This window comes from Mugil cephalus, chromosome 18 (assembly GCF_022458985.1).
Source record: "Mugil cephalus isolate CIBA_MC_2020 chromosome 18, CIBA_Mcephalus_1.1, whole genome shotgun sequence".
Lineage (NCBI taxonomy): Eukaryota > Metazoa > Chordata > Actinopteri > Mugiliformes > Mugilidae > Mugil > Mugil cephalus.
The window spans coordinates 8,922,242-8,932,801 of NC_061787.1; the positions used below are offsets into that span (position 1 = coordinate 8,922,242).

General features: G+C 45.6%; 2 protein-coding genes across 3 annotated transcripts; one reads left to right on the top strand and one right to left on the bottom strand.

Annotated features, from left to right (window-relative positions):
• The first annotated feature begins 200 nt into the window (after nt 1-200).
• wdr97 (WD repeat domain 97) lies at nt 201-7,887 on the top strand. 2 transcript variants are annotated; one of them, XM_047568813.1, is made up of 21 exons: nt 201-402; nt 1,038-1,255; nt 1,338-1,915; nt 2,001-2,122; nt 2,203-2,923; nt 3,005-3,153; nt 3,230-3,472; nt 3,570-3,660; nt 3,767-3,899; nt 3,988-4,061; nt 4,141-4,228; nt 4,317-4,469; nt 4,886-5,044; nt 5,225-5,320; nt 5,397-5,597; nt 5,685-5,879; nt 5,975-6,096; nt 6,188-6,356; nt 6,612-6,784; nt 6,865-6,929; nt 7,015-7,887. In XM_047568813.1, the coding sequence occupies exons 2-21, from the start codon at nt 1,115-1,117 to the stop codon at nt 7,194-7,196; spliced, it is 3,855 nt and encodes a 1,284-aa protein (XP_047424769.1). In that variant the 5' UTR covers nt 201-402; nt 1,038-1,114; the 3' UTR covers nt 7,197-7,887. The 2 variants fall into 2 exon arrangements, with proteins under 2 accessions (XP_047424769.1, XP_047424770.1); XM_047568814.1 differs by having other exon boundaries at nt 6,868-6,929.
• On the bottom strand, nt 7,288-10,227 carry si:ch73-174h16.4 (leucine-rich repeat-containing protein 14). Its single transcript, XM_047568815.1, has 3 exons — nt 9,665-10,227; nt 8,759-9,580; nt 7,288-8,522 (listed from the first exon to the last, which is right to left on the bottom strand). The coding sequence occupies exons 1-3, from the start codon at nt 9,940-9,942 to the stop codon at nt 7,955-7,957; spliced, it is 1,668 nt and encodes a 555-aa protein (XP_047424771.1). The 5' UTR covers nt 9,943-10,227; the 3' UTR covers nt 7,288-7,954.
• Nucleotides 10,228-10,560: the final 333 nt, after the last annotated feature.

Sequence of the window (10,560 nt, forward strand, 5' to 3'; positions counted from 1 at the left end):
CTCATTGGCTTAATAGTCGTAAAATTGTAAATAAATAAATAAACCCAGTATGTAAAATTTGAGTGGAATATATATTTAAATGTTTATATATTCATGTATCTATTTTAATTATAAAACTACGGAAGCACATTGTTGCCACGCCAGAAAAAACACACACACAAAAAAAAACAAACAAAAAAAACGGATCAGTATCCTGTTAAAACGTGTAGTAATTTATCACGTTATAGATATTAACTGCGTATACTAAGTTATAGGCCTAACGTGACACAAGATGACGCTTCCGTGGAAATTAATATTTTCTTAGAAACTTTTTTTCTAGTTTGAAGTTTGCGACCTGAAGTCACGGGTGTAACCGAGCAACCCGTCGCCAAGCAACAAACACTGGGCTCCCACAGGTCATGGGTAAATAAACTTTTAGCACTTTTTGGTAGCTTATTTTATTATGCTTTTACCTAAACTAGCTTAACACTGGAAAGATAACAGACTTACTTCTGTACGCGGGATACATAACTAAGTGGTACTAGAACTTAAACACGTAGTTAAACATGGTTTGCTTAGGTTTTAGACTTTATACGTGGAAGTCTTTACTGATGTTGCTAACGCTAGCTTGTGAAAATGAGAAGATATTGAGTAGCAAAATAGTGATTCGTTTTTGTTTAACTTCTTATTTAGGTTTTTATTCTATCTCTGACTGTGTTACCAAACAGAATAGCTCTGATTTTCTCCAACATGCATTCATTGGGGTTCAGCACAGATTTTTGTTTCATATATAAAAATGGGTAAAAGAAAATAGGAAAAAAAAAATGGTCCACATGTTTGGCTAAATCTGTCTGATTACCTTTTTTTCAGTATATTAATTATTATATTAAGGTTTGTTATAGTAGAAAATGTTCCTTAGTTGAAGATGGATGGGTACAACAGGCCAACATTTATTAACCAGTAACATTATTTGTGAATTTGTTTGATGTCAAATTTCAAAATATTTTTTGAAGTCATTCAGGAAATCCTGTGCATCTTTTTTTTTTTTTTTTTGTCAGTGTTCCACTCACCAGAGGCTGCCACCGGCTAGCAAAGGAAGATTTTTATTTTGAGTCCTGTGTAGGACGTTGTGAAGATGGTTGCACCGGGAGAGAAGAGCACAACGACTACAGTGCTCTTTCCCAGTCTGAATCTGAGGCTGCTGTCTCAAGGCACTGGAAGAACCGCTGAAAAGCAGGATTTATACAAACAGGATGTGAAGCCACCCCCACGCAAGGTAGACTAATATGCTGCTGACCTGCTACGAGCACTGTCAAGTTGCCTTTCACACCATATGTGCCTTCTTTCCATTTCTCTAGGTACCTCTGTCCGAGAACACGTGCAACTTGTTCACCCACGGCCTCAGTCGCCTGCAGCATTTCTCCTCTGACAGCCCCGTGCGTTTCATAATGTATTCTGAAGCAGCTGCAGCATTGATTAGCCTCCACGCGGACAACACCGCCTGCCTTTACAGAGCCGATGGCCACAAGCAGACGCTCTTAACCTGCATACCTTACATGGGCTTGACTGCCACAAAGATGTCTGGCTGTGTGGTAGGCTGGGGCCCCGGGCCCGTCTTCACACTTCTGGACAGTGAGCTGTGCCCGCTGGACGTTGGTCGCGACGCCCTGGACATACGCGTGTGTCAGGCTGCAGAGCACTCCACGGAGCTGGTGACTGCAGGTGTGGGGAATGTGTGCGTGTGGTCGGTGATGCTCATGAGGTGTAAGGTGAAGATACAGGACGGGCTGCAAGAGTGTGTTTTCACTCACATGACACTGGCCCCTCCACGATCTGACAGGCCTCACAGGGGCTTTGCTGTGAGTGGGCCGGTGGTGACGGTGGTCGACCTAGATGGCGGGAGGGTTTTGGAGCACAAAAAGAACCTCTGCTCCTGGTGTGTATGCGGGCACGTCGTAGCTGGGGGCATTTGGACTATGAATATGAATTTGTAGGCTTAAACATTTATTATTTTTTTACAGCGACATCACTGCAGTGGTTTACTGCTTCCAACTGGACTGTTTGATCATTGCTTCCCAAGATCTCTTCATCAGAGTATGGGGTCCAGACTGGGTGCCACGTGTTGCTTTTTCCGGGCACAAGGGTAAAATTATCACCGAACCGTATTTTTATTTCTGCGACTTTAAAAAAAATTCTGATTTGTATTATTTCCTTTGGATTTAGATGTGGTGAATTCCTTGTACTACAGCTCCAAATTAAACGTGCTGATATCTTCCTCTTTGGACTGCACAATCCGCTGCTGGAATGTGGAAGAGTGCGACGTGCATGAGTGTGTCCAGACAGAGCAGAAAAATCCTCCACTGTACATGGGAGGCACTAGAAAAGAAGATATCTTTTTCTCCTTCTCACACCAAGGGGTGGATTTCTGGGCCATCAGAACGTTGTATACCCTCCACTGCAAATTAAGAGGCAGCGAAGACACCTTATTGAGACGAATCCACGTTTCACACTTCCCTGCTCCTTACCCTACACGAGTCCTCTGTGTTACTGGGGACAACGATGTCACTCTTGTGGCTGCAGGAACTGGAGCGTTGCTGACTTCATTCAAGGCAAAGGACAGGATCTTGTGTGCCGACTACTGCCTGCACAAAGAGATTCTGTTGGCCTTGACTGAGGCAGGTACAGTGCTGCAAGCCAACACGCTCACTAATCCAATCACTTTAATGCAAGAATGGGAAGGCAGAGGACAGGGTCCCTGGCAGGAGAAGGACCACTTGATTCAAAGTAAAGCTGAGAATCTGGCGACCCCTGGTCCAGCCTGCTGCCTGGTCCTCTACGTTTATGTGGTGGACGCAGAGAAAGCTCTAGAGGAGTGGAGAGACTTACAGGAGAACAGAGGCTGCAGACGCAGGAGCAAGGCTTTACGTGATGACACCAAGAATAAGTGAGCATTGCAAAGCACATACAGTGTTGCCAAATTATCTTTATTTGTGCAAATGTAATTGTACGTCTGTGTTTGGAACAGGTTTTTGATTATCCTTGGCCAAAGCGGAGGCTGTGTGAGTGCTCTGAAAATAAACAATGGGAAGGTTTTGTGCAGGGTGCCAGCGCACAACGGTCAAAAAGTCACCACACTGCAAGTTTACCCTGAGGACAGCTACCTCCTCTCCACAGGTATTTAGCATGTAGCATTTTTAGCTTTTTGCGTACTTGGCAGTGGGGACTTATTGACTTTGCTCCAATCATTCAGGAGAGGACCTGACAGTGGTGGTGTGGAGAGTAAACCCCTTTGTCAACGATTGTCTCACCCAGCAGCTGAGCTTGAACTGTGGCCAGCCTCAAGTCTACCTGGGAGCACTGGGGCCTCAGTTGGCCCTGACCTTTCAAGAGCCCAACAGCGGCTCCTACAGCCTGAAGCACTTTAACTTGCTCAACGAGAGACAGAGAGAAACAGATTACGAGCCCAGGGTGGGACATTCAGAGCCCTTCACAGGTCACAGGAGCCTAATGAATTCTATTCTGTCGATAGTTTCAATATTATTGTGTTTACTCATGTTTTTGTTGTTGTTGTTTTTTTGTTTTGTTTGCAGGGCTGTGTGTGTTGCCTGATTTGAAGGTGTTTGTCTCCAGCAGTCTAGATAAGACAGCGTGTATCTGGAATGAGGAGAATCACATCATCAGGTTAGGGCTCATTATTTGCCCCTGATTGTTGTTCCACAGTATATTTCCTCAGTATATTTCAGTACAGTACATCATCATACTGCTGATTTATTTGTGGCTTCTCCAGGAAGCTTCACTTGAATGCAGTGCCTGAGTGTTTGGTGTGGAGTGGGTCTGGAGGAGAACTGTTCCTGGGGATCAAAGGGGACCTTTACAGGATGAGCTGTGAAAAATTCCTGCCACGCAGCTACAGAGAAACCGTAAGACATCTGCATGTGGCTATAACGGGGTTTCATTTATTTATTTATTTTTGCTGAAGTCGAAAATTCTTATCTCCTTTCTTTACAGCTTCCTGACATTTCTTACACTGAGCCTTTTACTGACTTGCCTATTGAGGATAAAGACGCATACGACCAAAGAAAGTAAGTTGCACAATTATCACATATTAGAAGCAATGCAAACATTGAACTTGTGAACTATCACCACTATTTGTGCAAACAGGACTCCCACCGTGTCCAAAAGTGAGGAGAAGTTATCCCAAGCAATCTGGAGTAATCAGATATTAACTGAATATATGCAACAACCAAAGGTGCACGTCACGTAGTAGAATCTGAGATAATGTATGTCAGTTGTGCTATGATTTTATTCATGAATCCTTTTCATCTGTCTTGTCTCAGGAGAGTGTACGGACATCAAACATGGACCTAGAAGCACTCCTGCAAGGCACAGTGAAATGCAAAAAAGGGAAGCCTCCCAGTACAAAGCAAACCAAGAAAGAGGCCTTCGGCCGCTACATGGAAATAGTATACCGCCTGCCGCCCAGTGTTAAGGTTACTTCCTGTTTTAGACCCATTTCAGTCAGGAACGGCTTAATTTTGCGTGAACAATAAAGATTTAAGCAGCTTGCACAATAAAAAAAAATTGAAAGCACTTGACAGTTTGACCTGATTGTGATGTCATGAGATTTAGAGGTATAAGGTAAAGTGGTGCTTAGTGTAGAAAAAGCCTCATCTCGAGACAGAGTAGATTATTAACACCAGAATGTATGCAAATTAAATGTTTCCTTCGTAAAACTTGAAAGCTAAAACAGGAAGCTAGAAACAGAACTACATTATAGTGGTTTGAATGTTTTGTAAGATTCTCATTTGAAACCATTTGAAAAACATCTACAAGATTATTTGACCAGAAAATCATGGATAATTCTGCATGTTTTTATATTCTCAATGGTCTAATGCTCTGTTTACAGGTGGATTTGGATTACACCTTTCAGCCGAATAAATTCATATTTTCATATACTGAACCGAAGGACTTCAGGCCTCCAGTCCCTCCCAAGTTAAAAAAGCCCGTCTCACCTCAACCTGAACCTAAGATTGAGACTGTCCCCGTGAAAGTGAAGAAAAAGAAGGTAAACAAACTATAAGCATGATAAGCACTTGTGTTCTTGTTTTAAATACATTTGAGTGGCTCATAGAAGCAGTGTGTATTTACGGTTTCAGTAGATTTCATATTTAAATGTTGCAGACTGTGGTTATTGTTGCACAGAGATGTCTGTTAACACTAAATGTGTCTGACTATGCTATTGCAGGAGAAGAAGGCTCCTCCGATGCTCGAGGACGTGAAGCCACAGCCTGTTAAGAAAGTCATACCGAAGAAACCCGTCGTAGTGAAGAAGGAAAAAGAGGTGCAGTGAGAGCAACTACTGTCTTCATTTCATACATGTCAGTGTAGTAGTAGCTGACATTTGTTTGTTCCTGTAGCCTCCACGAATCCTCTCTCCAGTCGAGGAACCCAAACCCAAAACTCCCTCTCCTCCTCCTCCTCCTCAACCTCAACCTCCACGTCCTCGTGTCAGAACCCCAACACCACCTCCACCACGAGAACCCTCTCCTGAAGTGCCAGCGTTCCTCAAACAGTTTGCAGAGATGGAATGGTTTAGAGACGTGTATCCTGACAAAACGGTAACACAATCCAATGCGACACAACCCAGTGGTGTCGATGGAGGCTGCTCAGGTTTAGGTCTTGAGGTGTGTCATGTGTGTTCGCAGAGTATCCCAAGCACCCTGTCTCCGCAAGACTTCTTCTTGAAGCTGCTGAGCTTTCTGCAAACCTGCAGCGTCCCGTCCAAGATCAAGATCATCGTCGCGATGCAGGCGCTGTACAACCAGGGGATCCTGCAGTGTACAGACCAGCTTTACCAAAGCCTCATTGACTCTGTGCACAAATTTGCAAAAGCTCAGATGGTACTGTAGGATCCAAAAAGTCCCCGTGCAGTTTTAAGTGGCGATTTCATTTCGACGTTGGGATCAATTCTGTGTTTGTTTGTCGTTTGTTTCAGTCACCCGTTGAACGGACTGTCCTCACTGAAATCTTGAATCTCTTGTTGCGTCTGAAACCGGCCGGCTTCGATCTTGTGAAGACGCTGCTGATTCTTCTCGCCTACAAAAAAACAGGCCTTCGGTGGGTTTTAGCAACAGTCATGAAACGTGAACGTCTGAACGTTCCTGTTAAATTTTGCGTTCTGTATTGCATGCTGTGGTTTTGTGAACAGGGAAGTCGTACTGCGCGTCCTGAAAGGTTTAGGTGTGGATGAAGCGGAGCAGTGGCTGTGGCCTGAGCTGGAGAGCTGGGACACGGAGGTGAAGGACCAGTCTGACATGTGGAAGAGCCTCCACGACAGAGCAGCTTGTTGGTTGGAGTTGTGGATCTCCAAATTCAAAGTAACAGAGACGTGTTTCAGTTTAACTTGTATATCTCTTCTTGTCTGTTGCATCTGGAAAAGAGTGACATGCATTTGTTGTTCACTATCACCATCCATTAGTGTTTTTTTGAGTGTGACAAAAGAACAGAACAGCTCTCCGCTGCTCTTCTGTCCTTTACTGTGACCTGAATGCCTGCAAATAGTAATCGATTAGAGCTTGTCCAAGTGCTGTTGACCGACTGCTTTCCCTCCCCTTTCATTTCCACGCTGCCAGGAACATAACAGGCATCTGTACCTCTTGAGCACAGAGAAGTGGAAACCCTCAGTCGTCAGCGCGGTGGACGTGCTCAATCACTTCTGCTTTGTCCAAAAAGAAGAGCACAGAAAAGCTCGATGTGCTGCACCCACAGGCCGCAAAAACACCGTGCTTTTACCTCTCTATGACTGGTGTGTAAAAGTCAAGCACATATAGTAGTGAAGTGGTTTTGTTGTTATGTCGTCTGCTGAAATATTTTTTATTTTTGTAGTAGTTCCCAACCAATCCTTCGTTTAGGAGAGACCTACAGCATGGCCAGGATACGCAGGCCACCAGGTGAGGTGTCTCCGTATTTTAGCCCATCTCCTTTAGACCATCTCATTTCTGTAAAATAACCTCCAACATCATTTTTGTTACTCAGGTATAATCCTGCCTCCCATTCGAAACCGTCCTTTCCTGATGCACTTTCCCAGTTTCATCACCTTGCCGTTACCTCGGGTTACCCTCTTCCCGTTCCACACCTGCTCAGACGAGGACTGGCTGAAGGCCTCAACTCGACGCTACTTCATTCACCAGGAATCCTTGGTAGAGTACTACAGATGATGCTTCCTCTTTTAAAAATAGCCTGTAACTATCCCATTAACACTCGATGAGCCCTGCAGAGAAACCTTATTTGGAAACTAGAGGGCTCTTAGAACGTTGTTGAGTGACTGTTTATTCTGTGACTTACAGTATATAAATACATTGCTGTGGTAGATAATAAGGCTGATTTGGTATTGTCATTTCCTGATGCTGGTGGAGTGAAACATACATAACAAAACATCATTTTACAAAAACACGATAGGTACATCGCTCAAATAAAACTAAATATTTTGTAGCTACATTCAGTTCCCGTTAAAGGATACTTGTAGTTTTGATTGTTTGATGTTTATCTTTGTATGGCAGTGGTAGTGCAGCACCTTCTGATTGAATGTGTATCAGCAGATATTCAATTATCCCCTCATTCTATTTGTGTTTTACCACCAAATCTTAAGAGGAAGAAAGCTCATGTGTAGAACAGCATCAGACCAACATTTAAGTTGTTATGATTTGTTACCTTTTACATCACATTCATGCTTCCAGCAGTGCGGACTGGTTAATTTAGTGGCACAGGTAACCTCCTCAATGCCACCTCTCTCATCTAAGCATCTAACCTTAATGCTGATTACTGGGCATCAAAAGCATAAATAAAAATAACTGTTAACACGACAGATGCTGAGAAAATGAGACAATAAACATACTTGACAAGAACAGAGTTTGATTGTCAGGTACATATGCACATGACTCTGGAGTGAGTGAACTAAAAAGCCCTGAACTCTGCTCTAGTCCACCAAGTCTTTATCATAATTGAGCAGGTCGCAGGTCAGGAAGAGGTCAGAGCGCCCACCCTCCATCAGCAGCCCGTTGAGTTGACTGCCGGTTGCGTTGATGTCTGTGGCTTCATCCAGGGGCCAGTCTAAGAGCTGGGCGCTGGAGGGCAGGTCGGGAAGGCCGGGCTGGTAGTCCTCCAGGGGGTTGGGGTACAGCAGCTGTCGCAAGGAGGGCATTCTCACAGCCATCTTCACCAGGTCCACGAGGCCAGCCATGGAGAGCGGGTTAAGGGCCAAGGCCAAGCTCTTGAGGGCGCAGCAGCCCCCGAGCGAGGGCAGCAAGAGACCCAGCAGGCCATCAGTCAACCCGCAGCCGCTTAAAGAGAGGTGCTGCAGGCTGCTGGAGGCCTGGGTGAGGAGGCGGCGAATCGAGGGGAGGGTGTGTTCATCCACGCGGTTTTCGCTCAGATCCAGCTGCTGCAGCGTGGGAGCGTGGTGGCTGCTGGACAGATAGCTGAGGTCGGATGGACTCAGGCTCAAGTAGGGAAGCTCCAGAACCTCCAGAGGCTGAGGCAGCGAGCTGAAACAAAAGTTATTATTGTCATTTTAAAGACTAAACTCAAAGATGTTCAGTTTACAGTCGCGTGAGACAAAGAATTCTTCACTTTATAAGCTTGTACAGTGACTGACATTTTGGTGCTTTGTTCTCTAAATCTAAGGTTGGACATTTATTAGTTTCTTCATAACAGGGTTTTGGAGAAAACTTGACATTTACTTAGTGGAAAGTGTAGCTTCAGAGTTTGAGCTGAAACGTACCTGAGCAGCACACGCAACTGACCGGGCAGTCGCAGTGCAGTGAGGCTGAGGCGTCGCAGCTCCTGCAGGTGAGCCAGGCCCTGTGACAGATCCCTTAACGCCTCTTCTTGACCGAGGTGGTCTCTACGAAAGTCCAGGTTACAGTAGTGCAGACGAAGGGAGTTCAGGGCGGGGAAGGTGGAGAGCAGAGGCAGCAGTTCGGCCAAGCCAGCGACGCCGAGGCTGCTGTAGCGGACGTCCACGCCCAGGAGACCCCTGCGCGGCAGCAGCCCGAGCAGAGTCCTGATACTGGACACTGAAAACTCCTCCACACGCAGATATCGGCACTGAAGCTTGATGGGTCCTGATGCGCTGAGAGCTACGCGAACACGCTCCCAAGAGCGGGCGTTGACGAAAAGATCAGCTCTCACGTGCATCAGCACTTCACCATCAAACTCTTTTTCTTCACTCTCTCTTTTACTCCCCCCTGGACCCGTCAATGCTGCCTCTCTTTTCCTCTCCATCTCCATCCTCCTCCGGACTCCTTTAATCAGCTCCTCTTCACTCATGACCCTCTCACTCTCGGAGCTTGTCTCATCGCCGCCGAGTTCACTTCCCCTCTTCCTCTGGCCCCTTTCTCTTTTTATATCCCTCTCTCTTTCCAGAGCTGAGAACCGCTTTCTCTCCCGCTCTCCTTCTTTCCTCTGGCCCCTCTGTGCTCCAGCTCTGGCTTGAACCACCACAGTACAGAGGGCTACAGTCAGGGACCAGCCTCCCATCGGGTCTCCCATTCCTCCTTCATCTCCTTGCAGTCCACAAAGGTCCAGCATTTGCAGCGCACACCTAGATAAGAAAGTCTTAAATGTTACTCTCATATATAAACACTGATATCACTGTACAGATCATGATCACGACTTGTAATCCCACCTGTGGTCCGAGAGTCCTCTAACGACTGCTAGTAACAGGGCCTGGATGCAGAGTCGATTTGGCGCAGTTTGCCCCTGTTTCCTCCTGCCTCCGACGCGCAGTGTGCGCTCAGGCCACCGCTGCACTAGCTCACTCACGGCCAGAGGTCTGCAGCTGTGGAAGGCGGCCTCCAGCAGCGGTCTGTACAGCTCCCTGGGCACCCACCTCACCCAGCCGGGGGACGAGCTGTGGTCACTCACCACCTCTCTGGCGCACAGACTCACCAGGGAGAGCTGCATTTCGGCACCGAGAAGGACAAACTTAAGGCTTTAAAAGCAGCGTGAAGCAGAGTCAACACATCTGAAAGCTACCTAGCTCAACCAGCTAATCCTTTTAGATTTACCGCAGCAATTCGACTCGGTCTCGTAAAGTCCCGAAAAAGAGTTTATAACCTAATATGATATCTATAGGGATTATTATTGGCAGTGATAAATGCGATGACTGAAGGGTCCTGGCAGGTGAAATAGAAGCTAACTCTGCTTGTGCTGCTGCTCCTGCAGCAGGAGGAGTGTTTACATTCTAGGCTGACGCATGCCAGTGACGTAGCACGCACAGGAGAGACGTCACGGCTGCAGAAGCTGGAGCATAGATCGGACTTTCACCCGAAGAACTCTATTACTTATTAAAAGAAAATAAATTATGTACCACTGTCAATCTTTATATTTTATTAAGAAAAAATTTCACATCCAATATAAATTTGAAAAAAGCATCTCCACTATTTAAGTTTGATTGAAGAGATTATTGTTTTAAATCGCTTAAATTGATCACAAATGGAAAGTGTGTAGCATTGATGAATATCCATTCAGAGGTTTCCAAACTAAGTGTCACAAAAAAAAGTATGAAGTCTGTCACACTAG